Source organism: Metopolophium dirhodum, chromosome 8 (genome assembly GCF_019925205.1).
Source record: "Metopolophium dirhodum isolate CAU chromosome 8, ASM1992520v1, whole genome shotgun sequence".
Taxonomy (NCBI): Eukaryota; Metazoa; Arthropoda; class Insecta; order Hemiptera; family Aphididae; genus Metopolophium; species Metopolophium dirhodum.
The window spans coordinates 2697869-2723402 of record NC_083567.1 but is presented as its reverse complement, the minus strand read 5'-3'; the positions used below and the strand labels follow the sequence as shown (position 1 = coordinate 2723402).

The following is a 25534-nucleotide window of genomic DNA, read 5'->3' as shown; positions in this document are numbered from 1 at the left end:
ATTCACGAGAGGTGATTGTCAAGGATTAGAAGGGAGGCAGTTCGTGTACGCTCTGTTAAAAATTAAAAATTCATGACCATCCAATTTGGATGATCCAAATATAGCAACACCAAATATTTACAGGAAACAAATTTCAAAAATACTATAATTGAAATACATATCATCGGTATACCCATCCCAAGTATAAACCGATAAATATTATCGAATATTTTATCTACTTTTCTAAGTATTCTATCATTTTTTGTTACAAACCATAATTGAATACTTCCCAATAAAGTTTGAGTTCAAAATGTTGACTATCAACAGTTATTTTACCTGATGTTATAATGGTAAACTGAAAAAACGTGGAAGGATAGTATATTACAATTGATCAAGCTACAAAATGCTTAATAAATAAACAGTGGGGGACGGAGTGGCCGAGCGGACTAAGGCGTAGGTTGCAACGCGCACCGACGCTGGTTCAAAACCTCGGCTGCGGGTGGCATTTTTCTTCGGGTAAGTCACGGTGTCCGGAAAGAAGTGCCACCATCCCCCACCCGCGCATGGCAGGTACCAACGGGTGCCCATTAATAAATCTGCCAAACTAACAAATACACGTGTTTAAACCTACAGTACCCCCCCCCCCCCCAGTTAAAAACCACCCAATGGCCTAAATTGCCGCGGGTTAATTAATAAAAAATAAATAAACAGTGAAATGTAGTTTTTCGATCGTATTTTTTCTCTCTGGCACTAATATAGTTTTAATTAGCATAACTTAATATAACTTCGTTGTGTTGTAAATAATTTATAATATTATGTTTATTTTATAACAAAACCACAACGTATAACACACTCACTGCACAGTACACACTCAATCCAAATCACATTCTTGAGATACTAATTGCAAGCAATCTATATAATATAAGCATACACATTAGATAAACTTCACTGATTTACCAAGTTATATACCTGTGTACTTCGTTTTGATTTTACACTTAATTGATATACGCTGAAACCGATACATTTTTATGCACCTATTTCCAAAATTTATTAAAACAGAAATTTTCCGTAGTGATTAGAGCGGCTACCTATAGCTACGGCGTTTTTTCACATTAAAAGTTTTTTCTTTCTAAAATAGTGGTGTTATATCCCCTCCCTTTGGCCTTTTTTTGTCATATAAAATGTATGATAAATAAACACCATTCTAAAACCACTAGCTTCCTCGCTCCGCTCAGAATCTAATATATGATAAATCAATAAAAGTATAATACACCACTACATAACATGGCCTGAGAATAGTCAAAAATGCACATCCCTCCCCCTCATTTCAAAAAAGCTGGGCGCAGGCCAATGATCAGTACGGACTGCGTATAGGAAACAAATCACACAAAAAACGACATAACATAATATTATTGTATACATTACATTATATACACAAATATTATAATTTATAACAGTTAACATAAGTGAATAATTGCGTAGATATACCTATATAGCTTGTATATACTTTAATATAATATTATATCTGCACAGTTATAGGTACATCAATTGTTTAGGTGTAGGTATGTTAAGACGGTTAAAATGCGTCTTTTTTTTTACTTTTAGAAAAATGCAATACTTCAATCTATATAATATATATACACTGTAGGTAATATGTGAAGTGTACATGCATTTATTTAACAATAAAAAAAATATAGTGTACATTACAATCACGACACATATGGATATTATGAAATTGTAATGAATGGTTATCAACCTGAAACAAAAATTACGTTTTATTACACTCAGACATTAAAATCGTATTTTATAAATGCATTGTAATGATTAAAATACAAAATATTATACAAAAAAACACGTGCTCCGTAATAATAATAATAATTATTATTATTATTATTATATCATAAAGGACTATAGTTGCAGCCTGCAGTGGTGACACCTCGAGGTGAAATCAAAGGTTTTTCTTCCATCACTATATCCTTGCGTGGAACGCGCAACAAAGCGAACTCGCTTTTCTTAGGAATGCCAACACCGTGGGCTGTGGGTCAATATCATAATGATTCGTCAATACAAACGGATATCTAATAAAAAAAAAAAATACGCGAATCTCGCGTCTATGATATCGGGGAGACATGTGAACTTTAGTTTAGGTTTTTTTGTATAGTTGTACCGTATTATACATATTTCAAATTAACGATAATTAAAACGACATTTATATCTCCTAAAAATCGAAAGAAATCGACGATTACGTAGCCACCGATGTCAACATATTTCGTACCTATCGGTTTTAATCGTTTTATAATTGGGTGATTAACATTACTCAAAAATTATAAGTCAATAACAGCGCACATTATATTATAATTATTTCATGTTGTGTAATATATTACAAATTTCGTTTTTAAAAATAATAAACAGCGACCAGTTTGCCGACTACGGGCATCATAAACACCCTCCGTCGACGACAGAGACGGACGTCACATCGATCATCATTATTCTGTGGAGTACTTGACCACTTTATCTTTATGTGACTAGACGAACCCGTAAAGTGATTACTCGACACAATAATGATAATCGTACAGGTGTGTCAGTTCTTTCATCGCAGTTGTCATTAATCAGCGATGTCGCGTTCCGACAAAAAGTAAATTTGATTAGGTCTGTGCTAGCGGGTGAGGTATAGTACCGGAGCGACTATATTAGGTCATCAAGATTTTCAAGGGAAAAAATTGGAGTTCAATAAGTTACACGTGCAATTTACAAGCGATACGCACCGGATCTGTTGTCAGACTTATCGATACGAGTCGGCACGTAACTATTCTCGGCGGTAGTCGTTTGCGCATCTCTATAATATTGTTAATTTTGACCTTTTTTGTGTAAGACATTTGCGCATCGACTGTTTAAAAGGTCGTATATCATTATTCACGCATCAACAATATTTAACAATAGAACTAAAAATCGCAAGTTGTTTTCTACATTTCTAGTGGTATCTATAGTTTACAGTGGGCTCCTGAACGTCAAAAACTACTAACTAGACTATAAATAATAAATAAAACTTTTTACAAATAAAAAAAAAAAATTAAGATTTTGATGAGGTTTGTCAAAAATTTAACTTAAAATGCTTTTTAACAAAAACTTATTGATATGTATCTTTATTTGTTTTTAACTTATATTATAATTTATCTATATAATATTATATGTATGTACATTTATATAATTATGACTACAATTCAATTGAATTAATGCAATTTATTTTTTATTCTTTGTACCTATCTATTTATTACATAATATGATATTATTTATGACAATCATTGAATTTTCAATCAAAAATTATATTTTATATCCTTCTATTGTAGAACATGTTGATGCGCATAATATGATGTACGATAATTTGTTGCAGGTAAACTGCAGACGATGCGCAAACGATATAAGGCCGATATATATAGTGTTCCATATGGATACGTATCGAATTTTTCTTCTGGAATATCTTCATTAACTAAAATAGTATAACATATTGCAATGTTGTTATGCTCTAGAACTACTTTTAATCGATAGTTAATCCTAACCTGCAGTCGATCTAACCAATATATAGTCTATCATATAACTTGTGCAGTTGTGCGCAGTCATACGTAATACAATACGATCATGTAAGGACATTGCAGGATCAATATAACACCATAGGTATTTATTTTGTTGAATTGAAATTTTACCGCGGTCATAGTTTATTGTTGTTACTATTGTCCATGATTATTATTAAAAGTAAACATATAGGTACCTGTTCAGTGTATTATTATTTGGTCCGGGCATGTGCAAAGGATTTCCCATCAAATATACCCGGAGGCCCTTCAGATACTTATCGAAATAGGCGTCCCACGACAGCGTGCTCATGTCGAAATCAAATAACATTTTGTCCCTCGGCGACAATTTGTTCATTAAATTTATGACGTTGCGATTGTGGTACCTAACGTGCATTTGTTGATACGAACTCAAATGTTTGGCTGCTGCGTGCACTCGTTTATAGAACTCGTTCAGTCTAAATATAAAATAATGTATTATGGATCGAGAGCCTGCAGAGCGTACGAAAATTGTAAGAATATCATGTGCTGTGACGTATTTACGGGGGGGGGGGATCAAGGGGATGAATCCCCCCCCCCCATAGGCTGTATATAGTAGGCAAAATTTTCGGAGTCCTGACTTAAGATGTCTAGCTTTAAAAGCGGGACTACTTAATAAAATCATATCCCCCCCCCCCCCCCCCCATGACAAAAACCTAAATACGCCACTGAGGAGCATGTGCAACTATATAGCTACTTGCCTGGGTTCTTTTCCTATCAGCCAAATGAACAAATCCACAACTTTGGCCGGCACAGTGTGTAAGTAAAACGTCATCACCCAATAGATAAATATGCTATTGGTGACATAATAAAACGGCATCCAAAACTGAAAAAAACAATGGTATAAGATAGACTGTTGAAATATGTATTTTAATGAATATATAGGTGTGTTGACTGGGTATTGATATTTTATCGGAGACGGTGATTTATTTATTTTTTATTAATTGTTTGAGTTCCCGCATCCCAATGGGGTAATAAGGATTATAATAATTAAAGTATGTTATAATTACAAAGTTTGGCGATGAAACGTTTTTTTCGTTCTTAAAAAACTTTTCTCCCAACTGATTCCAAGAGCACGGTTTATAATTGGACGAAGCGTAATTGTAAATCAAAGCGTTTTCTGCGTCTTTGGGAACTTCCTCGTTGACGACGTCCGTCCTGTCAATCATATAGGTACGTTTATTGGTTTATATAACTGTTTTATATTTTATGGTATTGCTTATTTAAGATCCAACCAATTAACCAGCTCCTATTTTATAGTGAATACCGTTCGAAATTGAAAGTGAGCAGTACGGACTTAAGAAGTCTGTAGCAGTGTAGATATACTAGGTATAAATAAAAAACAGGTACGTTCATCCGTTTCGGTTAAGCACGATTGAGCATATAGGTACCTATTTAGCAACACGATTGAGCACAGAATATTTTATGCCAGTTGCCACATTCACGTGGCCAAAATTTTGTCATTTATTATTTTCACGTATTATTACACCAATTATTATGATACCAGACGCGAGCCTAGCTTTATCGACAATATTATCGATTAATAAATTAGTTCCGACGTTTTAAACATTTAAAATTGGGGGGGGGGGGAATATAAGATAATAAATTAAGATACAATTCCAAAATTATTATAGAAATAATATCAGTGTTCGATCACCCATGATACTCTATAGTATTTTTGACTTATAAACCATGCAGTATTCTTTTTAATTCGTACCATATTTTGATTTTATTATTTTCATAACTATTATTATTATTATTAAACAGATTTATGAAATGTGACTATATTATTGACTATGAAATCATGTTCTTTTTTGATATGTTATATTTTTAATTATTTTAATTATTTAAATAAATATTTTTGTATAATATAGTTTAAAATGGAAAATGGCAATGTTGCAGAGTTTTTTTATGCTCAATCGTGTAGGTTTTCTTTTGTATTCCGATTTCCTTTGGTACAATGATACGCCAACAATTTGGCTCAATCATGTCGCAAAAAAGGTGTTTTATGCTCGATCGTGTCTCAGCCATCCGTTTTCATTAAAACGACAATATGGTATGATCTATGAAGGCGATTTCCTGGAAGAAAATCGGAGCAACGATAACGATGAGGTGTCAAGTCTGGGAACAATACATTTTTTGATAAAATATCCTACATAAAATCAAGTACATCTGTTAATTGTTTTGTGTTACACATAACAATAAGTATATTTTTTGAGTTTGCAGAAAAAAATTAAGTAACCCCTAAGCTGAAACGTTATACAAAAAATAAAAGAATTTATTTACTACTAAAAAGAAAACTAGTCACATTTTTTAAAATGATTTATAAAATATTGTACAAAGGGGATGTGGGGCGTTTGCGGGACAATTTTTTGACAATAATGACTAACAAAAATCGAGCGGACCTGTTGCCAATTAAATCCCAGCATGCCACTAGAAGAAGATTGACCAACATGTCGACGGGTACGATTTCGGCGTTGACGCAGCTGGGCCCGTGAAAAACCCGTACCAGACCAAGACCGGAACCCAGCGCACAACCGGTCAAATTTTTCAAGTCGTTCGTCCAACCAGCTATGGGTTCGTTAGCAGTGCCCAAGACTGCAGAAAAAAAAATCTATTAGTACTCGAAATCCACGTGCGTATATACAATTATGCATTTGTGCACTTGGCGTCGTATACGTCATCCACAAACGACAAAAACAATTTTTTTCGAATTTTTTTCAACGCTAATATTTAGCGTGGAATTGGCGTGGATTTGCGTGATCTATTTCGAAACCCTGCATTCAAAGCACCAAGTACCAGGAGCGATACCATTTTTTAGATATTTCTCTGCCCCCCCCCCCTAAATGACAAAAAAATTATTGGGCTATGCAAATACGAAATACGAAAAACATACGAAATAATTTACGAAAGAGGGGGGGGCTGGAGAAATGGCAATAAAGGGGAAAAGCCCACGGTTCTTGGGGCTTTGGGTTTACGGTTTCAAAATAGGTCACGCAAATTCACGCCAATTGCACGCTAAATATTGAGACATAAAAAAGTCCTTAAAGTTCAAAATTCGGATGAGGAGGGGCTGTAGAAACGTTTCTACAGCCCCCCCCCCACTTTGTTTACATTTTTAAACCTGACCTAGTGCCACGCAAATTTCAAAACCAGTCACGCCAATTCACGCTAATTGCACGCTAAATATTTAACCAAAAAAAGTTTGAAATTCGATATGGGGGGGGGGGTGGGGCTGGAGAAACGTACGTGTGGATATAAGTGATTCGTATTATATAATATTATTATACACACTGCGTGTTTGCCTATAATATTAAGCGATCCGAAAATGATTATAACAACCTGTCAAAAACACTCCGCCAAACAACGAGTAAAAAACGATGAGTATAAAAAAAAACCAACAGTCTATTAGTTGTGATATCACGTTTTAATAGTAAAGTCTTTGAACTATAAATATGACTTACGTTAAAATGGTCTGTTAAAAATGTTGAACTAGGCTTGGCGACTTTAAGATACTCGATTAGTAACACACGATTTCAATAATATAGTAGACTATATTATTTACCCACTCATTATATTATATTATATAGTACTTTTACGATTTTAACTTAAGTCGCCATGTAATGCGCGGTCTACAATATACATTTTTCACTTGGTGTCGCATCGTCGTGCGTCGTTGGGTCGTCCACTCGTGCTTATATATAAATCGTTTAAAATATACACTCAGTTGGCCTATAATATTAATCGATCCAATGATTATAATAATAATATATTATACACGATGACGCCGAGGTACGGTATTTATTCAAATAACAGGCACAAGTATTATATGTGCCTGTTATTACGTTTTTTAATAATATTATTGTGTTTTTCAATAAACCTGTTATATAACAGGTATATTTTTTTATGATCGTATATTATTTAATTACATTGCATTCACGAACGGAGACCGTGAACGGTGTATTATTATATTTTAATTAGTCATTTCTGGGTTAGAGGCTTATAGGTACTACATTTTAACAACAATTACATTTCAAATATTGCAGCTATAGGGTTAAAACGATCGAAAAAATTATGAAAGGATAGCTAACAATAAAACTGTATAAGATGTGGTCGTGTGGACATGATTTATTAATAAAACTGAGTCCGTAACATGCCATGCGAGTTCTGAAGTTAGTATTATCGCCAACGTGCATATATTATATTATTTACAGTACTTTAGCCGATATTTTATTAATATTATTAGGTGCAATTTTCTGGAATCTAATATGGCCAATCTATATCGGCGGTGTCGTCCGTTGTCTTTCTAGAAAAAATAGCCGATGGAATTATCGACTTCTGAAAAAACTGTTTTATGTGATTGCTCATTGAAAATTGCCTACATACTCTATCCTGTTAAGTGTTAACATGTAATTTTACATATAATTGTATTACTCACAATAATTTACCATTCTAATTTACTAATTTAGAGTGGGGAGGTATGCAGATATTGTTATTATATTTTATTCTTATTTCGTTTAAATTTCCCAACTGTATATATACAACGTCTACGCACATAAACGAAAATGGGTACACGTTTTATATATTTTAATAATTATTTTATATTAGTCATAAGTCATAACTCAGGACCACGTGAGTACACGTGACTCGTGACCATGACCTATGTGTTGTCAAAAAGACTAGGCTGGGAATTAACGAGTTAAAAAGTTAAATTTAAGTTTACTTAACTTTTAACTTAATAAATTTCTTTCTTAGTTAACGTGAAATTAACGAGTTAATTTTTCATTTTAAGAAGTGAGTTAAGTTAATTTATTTTGTTTTTAATTTTATAATAGGTATTTCACTATTTTAGTCTATTTCGTTTTCATGTCAAAAAATATGTATCGTCAATTGTTTAAAGTTAAAAATGTATATCATTCGAATCTAACTTATATGGAAATACCGTATGAAGTAATTAACACTATATCCTATAATTTAGTTTTGGGTTGGAAAAAAATTAAGTACGCAAGCGTTGTATAAACAAATTAACTTTTTTTAATTTGATATGAAGTTAACAAAAAGTGTGTATTAACTTTTAACTTAACTGAGTTAACCTATAGTTAAATTAACTTTTAACTTTTTGTTATTGGTGCATATTAACTTAACTTAACTGAGTTAAAAAAAATCACTAACTTGCAAAAAGACACGGTACACACTATAAAAAAAAACAAGTTTATAAATATTTTCATATAAAACACGTTAAAAGATTATAATAATATAGTATTATGTTAAACTTGATTTTATTCATTGATCTGCACAATTCATCAACCAGCAGGTTGCGGTTCATAAAGATGTTTTGTTTGATCTTCAAATTAAATAAATTTAATAAATTACGAAAATAATTGCGATTTTTCTCCCGACGACTTGTCTATTTTATTTATTTATTCTGTCACTAAATCAATCATTTTCTATCGAAATCTATATGTAGTCATCTATACTTTTTAATACCTACCTACCTACAGTGTTGTAAAGAGCCAGATACATGGCATAGGTAATGAATAATAAAACGATTATCAAAAAATTCAAGGACGACGTGACACATGAAATCAATGTACGTAATATTATACAATCAAAAAATATAAAACCGTTACCAAACCCTGGTCGTATGACACACGCGGGTAGCTCTGGTCCGGCCGACTGAATGATCTGCTCCGACAACGCTTTGGTAAACGTAACCACGTCCGGCCATCCGGACACGAGCCTATAATAGAACAATGAATAATAATTAATAGATAATAATATTTTAATATTACGTATAGGTAATGAGAAAACGGCTGTTGTGACAAATGTTCGCCCGGTTTGTATTATTGTTTCCATATGAGACTATATTATAATATTACGATATTATTTCTGGTGCATTGAGATATTTTTTAATTTCTTGTTATGATTGTTTTGTAATTTTTTTTTTTTTTTTTATATATAGGTAATATAATATTGATGAACTCACGTGTAATATATTCATTTTTGAGACAGACCGCGAACTTTCAAACTTTATAGATTAATAAAAACACTAACAGTGCGAATTTTTATAACTCTGCAAACAATCGTGTTTACCTCGCATAAACTATTAGCAATATTAATATTATTTCGAAATTATCTTTTTGGGAAAATCAAGATACTATATGGTAAACCTAACGTACATTTTTCACCCGTACGTTTGTTGGTGAAGCTTTTACTAAAAACTTTTCACTCGGAAACACGACCATTTTTAATCTCATTATCTGAAGCAGATTATTTTTACTGTTATACTCTCATAGTTTCATGTTCTAGAATACCTACCGAATATTGAACGAATTTTTTTATTTTATTTGCGCATTTTAAGCATTTCAAATATATCGTCTATATTATAAAAATAGCGAATAATTGAAAAAGCCGTGACGTGTACTTCAAATTGACAATTTTATTGTTGTCAGTGTGCACCATACTGTATCACTCATTTCATATATTATATATAATTAGTTCAGTAGGTAGGTACCTAGGTATTCTTGTAAAAAAATTATCAAAACCTTTATAAAAGTATTCTGCTTTAGATTGTAAAACTATAAAACACATTTTGTCTGTATTTAAAAATTTAAAGTCAATAAATTATAGTCTATAATATAGTGGTTATAGTTAAATGACAGAAATGGATTCTTCTAAAAATTTACAGAAATAATAAATTTCAAAATAACGATTGAAACTTCATCAAAAGAATCAAATCCCTGGTCATGGGTGCGGTGGTGAACTTACCCTGAAGTCATTCGGTTCAGGATGTAATCGGGAAGGGTTTCGGCCATCTGGATGACGGTGGACGTAGGTATCGGGGAATTGTAAAATTGTTCGTACACGTCCAAAATCGAGGGGTTAGCGAACACGGACGACATGTAAACAAAGGCCTGCAGAAAAAGGCGTGGAAAAAACAAAAACAAAATAAACAAATTAAACATGCTACGACGGAAACGATATACAAAACATTATTTTAGAACATGAAAAGTCGTATGTACCTAGATAAAAATGATGACAAGCTAATAAAATGATAAAAAGTGTTATTATTATGGAATGGAAATATAGTATAGACGTTGCAGGAAGATGTCGAGTAGTAGTGGTCTAATGACGGACCTAAGTTCATCTAGACAATTTGAGATGGTATTTTCTGGCTGAACAGTGATGCTGGCGCGTATGATCGTATATATTATTTATTGGAGCTGGGAGTGGAGTCACTTTGAGCCATTGCCACGAAGGTAGGGTTGGAATAACGAGCTTTACGTTTTATATTACTACTAGTTATGATGAGGTTTTTGTAAAAAGGACATCCTTTTATACGAGGGTGTTTGTGAGCTGTGGCACAGAAACACAGAACGCAAAGGGCGCACTTGGCGGGATCCGATGGCCGTTTCGTGCCACCACTTGAGAAATTACCCTCCACGCGTTTAATACGACGAGGGGAAGGGTGACGGTAATATTGTTGGTGTGTTAGCCTGTCAATCAAAGCACTGCGGAGCAAAACGTTTTTTCTTCGGAAGTTCAATAATCAATTGTTATTTTCGTGTGGAAAATTAAATTTGGGAATGTCATAGGTTGTACGCTATTCTCCAGACACTCATAAATAAATTAAGACGAAATAATGGCAATTGAAATTTAATTAGTGTTGGACGAGTATTGTTTTTTAATTCGAGTTCAAAATACAAATACTCGACAAATGGCCGAGTATAAAAACAATTTGAGTACTCAATAAATGGCAAATATGAAAAAAAATTGAGTACTCGACAAATGCCAAGTATTTGAAAAAGGGTCAAGTACTGGGGATTGCTCGAGTATTAAAAATTGTACTAGAAAAAGATTTTCCAAAAATTTTAAATTATCTATCAGTTATTTATAGTTTTAGCATTTATTTTTCAATATAATACTACTACTCGTTTCACTGGTTTAAAAATTAAAAGTTAAAAATACTATAAATGATCTTGAACCGAGTGCTTTTTTTTCAAAGTTAAGTACTCGACCAACACTACAAATTTTAGGTACGATGAAGGATATTGACGAAACAAAATATTAGGATTATAGGTGGGATCGTATTCATAATATATGTAATTTCAGCAATGTAAAATACTTGTAAATCATCTCATTTCCGCGACGATACCCCCTCCCCCCCACCACCCCTCGCACAAAATGTACCGAAAGAGGCCCGACCTAACCTTGAGATTTTGAAAACGTTTCGTCAGGACAATCAAGTCTCTGGTGGCCCGGACGTTGGTGCAGACAGCCGTGTGCAACATGCAGTAGGGGTGATTGTCGGTCGTGGTCGCCGCCGCTAAGTGGATGACGGCATTTATTTTGGACGCGATCCTGTTCAAGACAGCCTCGTCCACGCCAATGTTCGGCTGAAAACAGTCGCCCCTCAACACTTGAACTTGACTGCGGTACGTGGGATTTTCGATTTTCATCCGGTCGAAAAACTATAACCGGAAAACGAATTAAAACACCCCCATAGAAATATCGATACGGTGTATTTATAGTCTACGGCCCGAAAATCCAATAAAATGTATTTTAATTATTTTAAATTAAAATAATAAGGTTTGTTTTTACTAACGAGCAGTTTGTATAATAAATTATGCATTGCCACCAAAGTATTTTACTATCAAAAATAAACAAAATTATGGCATTGATGAAGACAAATAATGTAGATTGTATAAGTATAGCTGGTAAATGATAATATATGATATTAAAAAAAAATGTTATTCATAATTTACGTTTCGTCTTCAAGTTAAAGATTGTATTACATACAATTATTTGTGTAAAACCTGATAGTTATTGGATGCATATTAAAATTTTGATTAAAATAAACATGTTATTATATTTTTAAAACAGTAGAAAGGATCTTGTACACTGTAAAAAATGTTGTTAAATTTCAACTAACTTCACCGTGTAAATTTACCCATGATATGTAAGTTAATTAATTTTGCATATAAAAGTAGGTAAATTTATCACAAGTATTGAAGTACATAATATTCACGCTCATTTCCATGTTAATTTCGACTGAAAGTAAATATACAGGGGTTATCAAAATAAGTTCATTCTGTGTGTAAAATGTTAGTAAATTTGTTACAACTATACATAATATGTAAATGATACTATAGCATATCGATGGTATTTTAGGTATTCAATGAGACTTTGCATACCATATTTGGTGATTTAATCCGGCTATACCTGTGGTTACTATATTATAGTAGTCTATATATAAATTATGTTATATTATATAGACGAGTGATTATTTTTGTGATAAACTTTAAATTTCTCAAAAAAATATTTTTTGGGAAATAATTTTAAATCATTACAAAACAACATTTTTGAAAAAATACGATATACGTACCTATTTTACTCTTTATAATTATCACTATCAGTTTTATACTATTGTAAATGACAGCATAGACATTTTCATTTCGTATTCATATTTTATTGAGAATTTAAATATATAAAATTCGATGTTTGACTAGTAGCTCTATAGTAACAATTTAATGCTTCGACGAGCGCATAGTAAAACGATCTAGACATTTTAACCCCGGCGTTACCGTAAAATGTTGTCCTCTAGTCCTCTTCTCAAAACTTGAAATACTTATAAATTATAACTTACCTATAAGTATATAACTATTATTGACTACTATAGTTCAAAGTTCAATTTTAGTATGTTTTGAAAGATGCGAAAAATATTCTTCGAATGTATGAAATTAAAAATATCTCCTGTCAATCAAAAAAGTAAAACCTATTTTTACTTTTTCCTTAAATATTGTTTTTAAGGAATTTTAATTATCTAAAAAAAAAATGTTCAATGAACGTTAAAACTTTTAGAGAAAATCAGTGGTTCACATTTAAAACAATCACCTAGTTAATGTATCAAGTTATCACCTACTTAATGTACGTACGTGTACAAGGACAGAAGTCAAATATAAGATTTTATCGCATTAAAATCACATTAGACACGTTAATCGTTATAATGACTTGGTGATAAAATATAAATTAATTTCTGGACTCAATTCGATATTTATGTCAACATGTCCCCGTTACGACAGCGCTCTAGATCAATGGTTCTTAACCGGTGTTCCGTGGACTTCACTTAACTAGGTACTTAAGTGTTCCACCAAAATTTTAAAATCGGCGGAAAAATTATAAAATTGTAACGTTTTTTTATTGATTTTATTATTTTATATTGACTAAGTTATAATTTGCATGTAAACTATTTTATGCTATACATGCATTGTTTAATATATAATATATAATATTATATTAAACAATTTTAAAACGTATATAAGTACGCTTTTATTTTACGGCTGTGTTCCGCGAAAATCTTATAAAATATTAAGTATTCCGTCATCCAAAAAAGGTTAAGAACCACGACTGCTCTAGATGAAACTGTTTCCGAGATTTTATATGGAGATTTTTGAGCAGATCAAATTTATTTTTAAGTCATAGATAACTTTTTGAATATTTATGTTTGTACGGTTGGTTTTTATTGCAGACTTTTTGATCAAACAAGTTTACTTAATTGCAAACAAATTATAATTAAATGCCGTCATTAATGTACATTTAAGTTGTAATTATGCATTAGGTAAATTTTGTAATTTTGAATATTTTATAAAAATGTGGCACTTCACATAAACTATTGCACCATGATTTAGAAATACTCATAAACTAGATATACTAGGTATACATATATTAAAATTACCATTCTCTCACTACCTTTATAATTGACATTTGTCTGATATACGAATAATACCTATATACCTATATTTTTTGATTGCATCATTATAATTGCATATTATTTATGTGTGTATTACAAGTTTTTATTAGATGTATTCGGACCCAGGGATGTTATCCAGAAATGCACAATGATGTCTTGCGAAACTAAATGATTAAAATATGAATTTTTAAAATCTCTGGATATTATCGTATTTAATTTTCATGATATATTTATTATTCCGCGGCGGGCACAGGTCGATCTTTAAGAAAAAAATTCAAACTCAAACAATAACTATTGTTGCCTGTTGGGTACTTTGAATCACCTATATATATGAGACGTATATTATTTGTTGAACTTTTATTTCAAAATGTTTGCTGGTGTAAACTCATATATGTTGAGTAAAAATGTGATTTTATTGAAATTGTTTATGATTCGCGTCGGGTTCGATAACAAAAATATCAAAATATTTATTCGTAACTATACTTGAGCTTCCCGAAGATAGTTTTTAATATATTTGTTTTACACGAATTTTAGTCGCCACGTGACCTTTTTTCTATGATTTCCTGTTCGATAGCGACGTTCTGCACTGTTCCGCAGCTCATAGTCTGAATATGCATGTGCAGATTAAGGTACACGAATAAAATAGTATACCTAAAAGGCTAAAAATACATGCAAATCGTACATATACCTAGATTATTATGTTATTATTGATTTAATTGACGATTATTGAATTTTAAACAGGTCATTATTACTACAAACCTGTTTTAGATTCTGAGCGAAGCGATGAATGTATTGGTTTTAGTATTTTACAATGTGTTTTTTTTTTTAGGGGGGGGGGGTCAAAATTTCTCATTAGTTTTCAAACGCGACGTGAAAAACAAAAGAAAAATTAAGGAAAAACGGGAATTTTTACGCAAAATCTATTTTCGAGAAAATCGATTTTGGTTTTTGGTGTAACTCTAAAACAAATGACCGTAGGGACATAAAATTTTGACTGAATGTTTATATTAGCATTTTCTATACGCCATACAATTTTGAAAATATTTTGACTCTTTTTGAGCTGTTTACGGACATTGTCAGTTTTCAATTTTTTTAGTTTTTTTTTCTATAAATATCAATAAAATTTTATCTGTTGAGTAAAAAAGCTTGAAAATTTAATAGAAGGCTCCTAGGTTATTGTTTCAAAGGCAGATGAAAAAAATTAAAAATCCTTAGTCACAGTTTTTATTTATAAGCATTTAAAGTTCAAATTTTGACAAAATACGGAAAAATCACGAAAATTAGCAAATTATTTTGAGTTGAGAATTCATAAAAATTTTTCTTTTTAAATCTAAGATTTGAAAATGTAATATAAGATTACTCATAAGTTTTTCTACCTTTATCAAAAAAAAAATGTCTACAAGAAACTTAAATTAAATTTTTATGAGCGTCTGAAATTTATATTTTTACAACATTTGATATTCACTCGATTTCTCATGTAACAATTTTCTTATTTTATTGTAATTAAAAAACGAATGACTGTAGTTACTTGAAAATTTCACTGAATGTTTATATTAGCATTTTCTATTCACCATAAAATTTTGAAAATATTTTGACTCTTTTTGAGCTGTTTACGGACATTGTAAGTTTTCAATTTTTTTAGTTTTTTTTTCTATAAATATCAATAAAATTTTATTTGTTGGGTAAAAAAGCGTGAAAATTTAATATAAGGCTTCCGATATATCGTTCTAATAGCAGTTGAAAAATATTAAAAATACATAGGCAAAATTTTTTTATAAGCATTTAAAGTTCAAATTTCGACAACATTTATTAAATTTATAATTTATTAATTATTTTGTAGTTAAAAATGTATAAAATGTTTAACTTTTATGGCTAAGGATTGAAAATTTAAAACAAAGCTCCACGTAAATAGGTTATATATAAATTACTTTATTCACAATAATATCATCAAATATCCTTGGTAATATCATAGGCTGACTGACCGTTTTCGCTCAGAATCGTTTTTCTTATACAATGATTTTATATCATTGAATTCAAATTTAACACCATCCATTACAGTGACCCACTTGTAACCTACTGTACAGCAGAGCGACATCCACTTATCCACCTTTTTTTACGTTTACGGTGTACGCCTATATAATATTATAATATTATGTCATTCGGCGGGAGACCGCGCCATACATTATTTTGACCTTTCATACGGTATGATAGACATTGGGCCAACTATAGGGGGGTTATTTGGGTCTTTAGCACCCACTAAGTCTTCAAGCACCCTTTAAAAAATCATTTAAAAATTTTAAATTAAAAGTTGATAATTTATCGAATTACAATTATAACAGAATAGCATTGTTTATAATATAACAAGTATGATTTTTGTTTTGTTTCTGTTTTTAAAAATAATTTGGACTGTCCTGTGTGGGCCCGGCGGAATCATGGTATTTGTTTTGTTTTAGAGGTGGTGTTTACTTGTTTACATACTAGGCAAATAATGGTGTTAGTTCGCATTGAGTCACAAGAAACCCTATAGCTAAGCACCCCCTTGTTCAAATGTCTAGTTGCGCCTATGATGATATAGTGTGACTGTTTTCTATTTGATGTCAATTTTTAAAATTATAATATGTAATTACATGTAGTATAGGTGCCTATAACTACACAGCGATTGTCAGTTTTAATTGCGTTAACGGACGTTTTTACTCTTCAGAAAATGTAATTTTTTTATTTCCCTTAAAACGTTATAACATATTAACATTATTGATCATAGGTAACAGATTAGTTATTATTATTATTATTATGGTACTAATTTTAAACGAAATTGTAATTTATTTTTATTTTTATTTTTTGTACAATAACAAGAGTCTTCGTCTAACCTACATTTACATTTTTGTTTGACCTACATTGATAAATAAAAAAGGTTGTATACTAGCACTAATGATATTACAATATCTTCCCATTAATAATGAATGTATAAATAATTTTGATTCTTAAGTACTTATTAATTTGAATAAATATTTATAAGCAATAGATTACAAATAATAATTATTCATTTTTACATAATATATAGACCAAAAAATAAAATTTCATACTAGATGTTAATAAATTAATTTACTAGATTGTGAATCAGTTTCTACTATCAAATTTAAAACGTAGCACAAGAAAATATTGAACACACTTTTATATAGATTGGTAATGGAAAACATATTGTACTATGAGAGGTAATTTTTTCAATGCAATACAAATAATTGCTTTAAATTTTATTTTATATTCCTGCGATTTAACAGGTTGACCGCCATGAGCCCCTTCTTGGGTTCTCACTAGTTTACTCCCGTACGCCCCAAATGGGGTCTCAATTGTCAATCTTAGTAATATTTTTGAGAACCCAAATACATTCTCAAAATCGATTTTAAGTAACTTGAAAAAAAACCAGTGGCGGTCAACCTGTTAACTGTTAAATATATTCTTGTTAGAGGGATATTTGATATTTTACGGTCTTTGCAGTATCCTGATTTATTTTTAAAATGTATTTACTATAGCTGAACAGTATGTTTATAATAGATACATAATATATACAATTTACTAAAATCAAATTACATATATAGTTATTCACCGAAATAACATTTAAAAAAATTAATTCAGCTCTTAAATACTGTATAATAATTTAAAATATAATAAATAATATATTTTGAAGAGTACCTACAAATATCTCATTACTATCAAAGAACATTAAAATTATCAGTATGTATGTAGCAAATAGTACCAAAAGATAATTATTTTGTCATTGTACCCATAATGCTACGAATTTAATTCGAAGTTTGAGATACTCATTGGGAAAAATGTATCAATCTGTTTAAGTAGTACACAATGAGTATGAATAAAAAAAATTGAGCATTCGACAAAATATAGGTACATACTTATCGTTAAACAATTTTTAAAAATAGATTTCATTTAAATCGCATGCTCGTTAGCTCGTATCCACCAAGTAGAAAATTATAAAATCAATTAATTACCGGGCTGATAAACATTTCTTTGACCCTTTCGTTCGGATTTCGACCGTTCAGTGGCCGCACGACCAAATAAATTGTATTCAAATCCCGACACGATCTGCGAAGAATAAATTCAATGCCAGAGTGTATTAACGATTGTCAATAAAATTGTTTTCGGCATATTTCACTTACGTACCTCAACAGTTTTTCAATCAAGACTTTCCCGACAAAACCCGTTCCGCCGGTAATGAGGATACAAGAGCCACGAAAACATTTTTGAATTTGGCTCTCGGGAGATTCCTGGAGATCGTTAATGAAATCTTGTATAAAAATATCGCCGCCTTCCATCGGAACAATATCGCATATAATTAATATATTAATCGAAAATCAAAAATCCTCGGTTCACGTCGAATGGAACGAATGTTTTGCTGTAAACAATAATTACGATAGCAGTGTGTAGTACATCATAATATGACGTATACTCGGTGTATGCTAATAACACGAGTGCCTTATACCGACTATATAATTAATTATTATTAATTCGTACAGCACGTCAATATTTCCACCGTCTCATTACCAATACTTCATAATATTATCATATGTATAGGTATAAACGTAACGGATAATAATTAATTCAAAACTATGAGGCTAACAATATTATTATACGGTGCGTGTAGCTGTTTTCTATACTGCGCCGCTTGGCCGTTATTAGGAGTGCTATTAGGTCCGATCCTTGTGACGATCATACAACATGTCAACATCGTCGCAACAATATTATAATATTATGTGATATTGATTGACACAGTGAACAATTAATTAGGTATGCATATACTGGAGGTATAAGACTTCGACTTTCAAATGGCAGAATATTATCTCTTCGGCAGTAGGTATATTGTATAGCAATAACTAATAAGATCGACGATCTGCAATCAATACGCGTGACATTTGCATAAAACCAATGGTATACTTACCTAGTTACTTATACTATATTATGTAATGTTTGAAGCATGAAATATCTCACAAAAACGTGAAACATTGAAATTTTTTTTAGCACAATTTATTTATTTTTTCAACACAATTTCCAGTGCTCTAAATTCTAATTTGAATTCAGTAGGTATACAATATACATGTAAACTATTGTATACCTACTTGTATCATTTAAACATTAAAATATTTAAAAATTTTGAATACCATTTTAAATGTACATACCATATAGGTTAGGTATACATTTAGGTACCATACAATTATGAAGGTGATTTATCACAATTATATGTAAATATAAGACTTATTTAAAAATAAAAGAAAATTTATTAAAATGCTGAAATATTTCATTTTTTTAAATTTCATGAAATTTTCAAACACTAACTATATGGTTCAATATAAGGATTAATGTGTATCTAAGGTGTATGTCAATGTATAGGTAATACCTACTGTCTTACCTGTTTACTGCCTACCGACAACCACTTGGAAAAAAACCAAAATCATAAATGTAATATTCATACATGATATTTATACTATAGAAAAATTAAAAGTTATGTACTTACCTACTCTATCATATATTATTATGTGAAATAATGATAATTAATAATTATAGTGAAACAGTCAACAATGAATGATGATATTTATTACTACGCCATCGGCCGACTATATTATATAGCCTATATTATGATAGGCATACCCACCTATCATAATTCACATTGTATTCGGATACAATAAAGAGATGACTTGTCAAAATCATAATGTGCCAATGTGCAATAGTTGATAATGCCTATACAGCTTAGGCATGAATAGTAAGTCGTAAAAAAAGTGAATGTGGCTCTTCCCTAATCCTTTTTTTTCAATCCTAGTAAGAAAGACTTATGAGGAACCTTGTACGGAATTGTCAAACCTCATCAGGTATTAAAATTAAAAATTATACACATTTTTAACTGCCTACAGTAAAATTTGCAAATGTTCTTGATTCGAACGAATATGAATCACAATATGGATGTCAATAAAAATCTTTCCGGCTCTAAGTTTATAGTCACACGGACGATCGACAATGTTCGTCGTACATCCAAACGGTCATAAGACTATAATAGTGCATTCACACCCAGTTTTAATTGTATAAGTGTTTGTGTCGGTCCGTTGGCCGGAGTGGTAGAAAAAAGAGCAGGACCTTCTTCTTCCAGAGTCCAAACTTAATCTGCAGGTGATAGTATTGCAGCATTGTACAGAATTGTATAAAAAAACAGGCTGTGACGTGTCTTCCCATTCAGACTTACAATATTATATAGGTTATACCGACCTGTATGATATAATATTATGTTAATATCATGTGTGTACCTTAGATAATAATATAATATACGACGTATAATATATACCTACAAAGTTGTCTATGTCTGTTATACCGACATGCCACAATGACATAATTGTTATTGAGTTGCATGCCCAGGCGGTAATAATACCTTGTACCTATATCTACTACCTCTAATCTATATATATACGTTATAATAATAAAATTGTAAACGTGTTTATTACACGCGACTGCATTCATGAAAAAAAAATTGGCTAAAGGATTGCGATTAGTCTCTCATAATATACCTATTATGGTCGTGATCGACAAGAAAAACGCGTCGTCGAAAAACCCGTCGAAGACGCAAAACACTCCCCTCGCCACCTGTTGCTATATATATATACAGGGTGATTTATTAAGCGTAAAACACTCATTATCTCAAAAAGTATTAATTTTTTTTGAAAATATTTTTTTACATAGTTTCAAGTTGTTAAAAAAACAACATTTTTATTAAAAAATTATATTTTTAAATACTTTTTATCCTTATAATTTTTTAAGTTTTTTACTCTTTTGAATGACAGCATGGTTTTAATTTCATTTTCTAAGTATTTTAATATATTTGGCGGCGTCGCGGCAGTAATGCGAAAGCAGTTCCCGCGGCGCCATCGGTTATAAACTGGAAAAAAAAAAAAAAAAGTATTTTAATATATAAATATCGAATTTACGACCAGCAGTTTATGAGTTATAAGTATTTAAGGTTTAGACAAGCGGAGTAGTGGACACACATTTGCGGGGTAACCCCATACCACTCCACTCCACCCATCAAAACTTTAAATGCTTATACCTCATAGACTACTCGCCCTAAATTAGATTTTTATGAATCAAAATACTTAGAAAAACATCCTGCTTGGGAATATGAATTTAAAACTCCATGCTGTCATTTAAAAAAGTAAAAAACTTAAAAAGATATATAGATAAAAAATATTAAAAAATATAATTTTTTAATAAAAACATAGTTTTTTTAACAACTTGAAACTATGTAAAAAAATATTTTCAAAAACATTAATACTTTTTTAAGATAATGTGTGTTTCACGCTTTATGAATCACCCTGTATATTTAACATGTTATCTGCGGCGACATTCTTCGCGCAGTTCTCGACTCTTCGCAAGTCCCCTGTATAGAGTCGGAGGCGATAAATAATGATATTACGTGTGCAGCATAATATTATATGCGTATGAGAGCCAAGAGTTGCTTTTATGGAATATTGCTTCGATAGGACGTATATTATTATTATCAGTCGTTTCAACAAATCGCATGGAACGCGTAATACCGCCGAACGCTACTCTCTGGAATGATTTAATGCATTAAATTTCCGCGGAAAGCGCAAATTCGTATACAACATACCCGCAATATTTTTTTTTATTTATTTAAATTAATATCGAAAGATTACTGGGCCTCACTGAGAAAAACTCGTGTGGAGGCCCGATTATTAATATATAATAATAATATGCAAGGATGGCTCCGGAGGGGGGGGGAGGGGGGAGTAAGGTTACAGCTTAAGCTGTATTTCTAAACAATTTTATACTGTTAGAAAAAAAACAAGATTATAAAAAAAAATCATTGAAATTTTCTGAAAATTATGACTTATTTTATTTGGGTAAAAAACATATGGTTGGTAATTTAAAACAGGCCCATGTTATAAACAATAGTTGGCATTGAATTTTAAGTAACACAATCGTAAATCTTATTTATTCGGAAAAATCCAAAAATATTATAAATAAAACAAATATAGATCTGCAGAAGAAAGTAAAAAATTAGATATACTTTTTTTTGATTATTGAATTTCAAAGTCTTATAGTAGTAAGTAACTAATTCAAATTATAATTCAAATTTTAACAAATAGCAATATACTTATTTCTTATTACTGCATTTTTAAATTAGATTTCAAAATAACCCTCTCTTCAAACACAATATCATCTGATAGATAGTTGGATTTTTGTAAATCGGTCATAGAGACATAGTCGCATATGGAAATAATCTTTCAACTGGAGCTGATGACGGCAGTGGTGTATAATAGCGTAAACATATTTCTTTGATTGGCGGAAACCGCTGAAGTATATTGGCAGGTCTTGAGACAGGTTGTTCAAAAATTGTACGACCGAAAATTTAAAATACGAATAATAATTATATTATAATATAATTATGCCACAACCCCCCCCCCCCCCCCCATACACTTCTGCAATCTGCGTATAACCACAGAATACATTTAAATAATTTAATTTAATTTGTTCTGTGGTAAGCCATATACAACTACTGTGGACCGGACAGTTTAACAGCAGTTCGAATAGATGATCATCGTGTTCATGTTTGATATGTTTATTGATTTCTATTTTCTGTTTCATATTAATTCGATAGTCGCCGTGTACTACACGGTGGCACAAGTCGTACCTACCCCACACGTCATTAGAATAGCAAAATAAAATTATTACTATTGATAAATAATTCAAAAAGGATAACGCGCCAAAATGTATTCATAGATGATTCACACTGTCGTTTGCAGTTGGCCACAATGCCTTTTATCATGTTGCCCACGTTCTTTTCTTATCAACAATAATATTTACAATTATTTTTTGAAGTTGTAATGTCGAATACAGGGCCTGACAATTATTATTTTTTATTTCTTAAAAAACTGCATTCAACTATTCAAGTCATTCAGCAATATTTATTTCTATAATAATTTATTGTTTTTTGGCCGTTTGAAATAAAAAAAAAATTCTAATTATTTTGAATCCATGTCTTAATTCTTTTAAGACGAATGATTTTCATAATCCAAGTATGAGAGTCATTGAATTTTTCAGCGGTATTGGTGGAATGCATTTCGCCCTGAAAGGTATAACGAGAGTTATACTTAATACATACATGATAGTCCTTAGGTGACTGTACGTTGTAAATGTCAATTTCTTTTCAGAATGCAACTTGGACAATTTTGAAGTTGTCCTAGCTGTAGATATAAATACAGTAGCAAATGCAGTGTACAGACATTTTTTTCCATCGACTAACCTTAAAGATTTGAACATTCTTTCACTTAGCCCAGAACAATTTGATGCATACCATCCAGATGTGTTATTGATGAGTCCACCGTGCCAACCTTTCACGAGGCAAGCTCATTAATTTATTATTATTAATATAAACTCATGTAATTGATTTTTCACATTTTGATTTAATTTTTAGAAATGGTCTTGTCAAGGATATTAACGATGAAAGGACAAAGCCACTGCTGCACATTATTGAAAATATAATTCCGAAATCGGAATCGCTTAAATATATTTTAGTGGAGAATGTTAAAGGATTTGAAAGTTCTTTGGCTAGAGACAAATTAGTCACCGCTTTGAGTCAGTCGGGTTTTACATTTAAAGAATTTCTACTTAGTCCCACACACTTTGGCATTTGCAATTCAAGATTGCGGTATTATTTATTAGCCAAGAAGAAACCATTAGATTTTGCAATATCCTTACAAAATGATATCGTAAGTTACTAAGGAATCGTCCTAACTAAATATATCTTATTATGTTGCACCATTGCCTATCTTATACTAATATTTGTAATTGGTGTCCATTTACCTATTGTTGAAAGAAATTACATTTACTGATATTGAGTATTACATCATCTAAAATCAGAAATATCATCTTAATAAGCCATACAATGTAAACTGAATACTCACATTAAAAACCATATCCCTAACCGAATGTTGGCAACTTAATTGTGAACTATTTACATTTCGTTCTACATCATTAATAACTTTTAAGCACTTATATTTTTTATTTATCACACTAATATTGAAATTTATGTTTATCTATTATTTATTATGGTTAAATTGTTACAAAACTAATATTCATTAATTGTTGTAGGTGACCTAGTTATGAGGTTAATATATTACGCAAACTATTCTAATAAAATGATCAGCTGGTACAAACACAAAAGTTGTCCTCATATTTTAGTGTTGACCAACATATTATTGTAAGATTTCTTCATCCTTACGAATGGTTTTCAAATATTGCGCATAACATTATGTACCTATTGTCATGTAGATGACAACAAAAAATCTACCGTTAAATATTTTAAAAATTATTTATTATAGTTAAATTAAAAAATTTTAATTAATTAAATGTACTCCCTTATCATTTCCATTTGAATCAACCACCATGCAGTTTAATTTAAAATTTAAATCCATTCAAGAGTATTTTACATAATTTTTATGACTATGGAAATATTTAATCAATACCAAGACTTAATCATTTTTTGATATAGATAACTGAAAATTATTGGGACAATAAACTGTGCAGCCGCGTTCAACAAGTTTCAGATGTATTGAGCGAATCCGACACAGAATTAGAAGAATATTTAATTAATGACAAGCAACTATTAAAAGGCGGCAAAGCCTTGGACATTGTTACCAAAGACAGTAAAAGATCATGTTGTTTCACTCGTTCATACAGTTCATATTTATGTGGCACAGGTTCAGTGTATTCCAGTGTATGCGAAGAAAATATCAAAGAAATTATTAATAACAATGACGATAACTTAGAAGTGCTGAAAAGTCTAAAATTAAGATTTTTTACACCAGCAGAAGTGGCAAAGTTTATGTGTTTTCCTGTATCAGATTTTCCAGTAAGCAAAAAAAAGGCATACCAGCTTCTAGGAAACAGTATAAATGTTTATGTTGTTTCTCGGTTATTATGTTTATTATTGCCTTAAGCCTTTAACTGAAGATGTTGAATGTAAACTAATACATTTTTCATATATTTGTTTAATAAAATAAGTTCTGAAGTATTGGGTTATTTATTATTTTAAAATAATTGTTTTGATTTTCTTAAGATAAATCAAGATATAATTTGATTTCCATACATGAACATTGGAATACAATTTTAATTAATCAAATAGTTC

At 30.9% G+C, this 25534-nt stretch overlaps 2 protein-coding genes across 5 annotated transcripts; one reads left to right on the top strand and one right to left on the bottom strand.

The window, feature by feature from the left end:
• Window positions 1-1512: 1512 nt before the first annotated feature.
• LOC132949872 (fatty acyl-CoA reductase wat-like) lies at window positions 1513-24423 on the bottom strand. 4 transcript variants are annotated; one of them, XM_061020963.1, is made up of 11 exons: window positions 24312-24423; window positions 18511-18742; window positions 18339-18432; window positions 11795-12055; window positions 10353-10498; window positions 9215-9324; window positions 5990-6182; window positions 4595-4742; window positions 4286-4410; window positions 3746-4003; window positions 1513-1735 (listed from the first exon to the last, which is right to left on the bottom strand). In XM_061020963.1, the coding sequence occupies exons 2-11, from the start codon at window positions 18660-18662 to the stop codon at window positions 1513-1515; spliced, it is 1710 nt and encodes a 569-aa protein (XP_060876946.1). In that variant the 5' UTR covers window positions 18663-18742; window positions 24312-24423. The 4 variants fall into 4 exon arrangements, with proteins under 4 accessions (XP_060876946.1, XP_060876945.1, XP_060876948.1 ...); XM_061020962.1 differs by lacking the exon at window positions 24312-24423 and having other exon boundaries at window positions 18511-18844; XM_061020964.1 differs by lacking the exons at window positions 1513-1735; window positions 24312-24423 and adding an exon at window positions 1758-2014 and having other exon boundaries at window positions 18511-18843.
• Window positions 23208-25420, top strand: LOC132949874 (tRNA (cytosine(38)-C(5))-methyltransferase). The gene is made up of 4 exons (XM_061020967.1): window positions 23208-23480; window positions 23559-23748; window positions 23822-24116; window positions 24899-25420. Exons 1-4 carry the CDS (start codon window positions 23426-23428, stop codon window positions 25343-25345), a joined length of 987 nt encoding a protein of 328 aa, XP_060876950.1. The 5' UTR covers window positions 23208-23425; the 3' UTR covers window positions 25346-25420.
• Window positions 25421-25534: the final 114 nt, after the last annotated feature.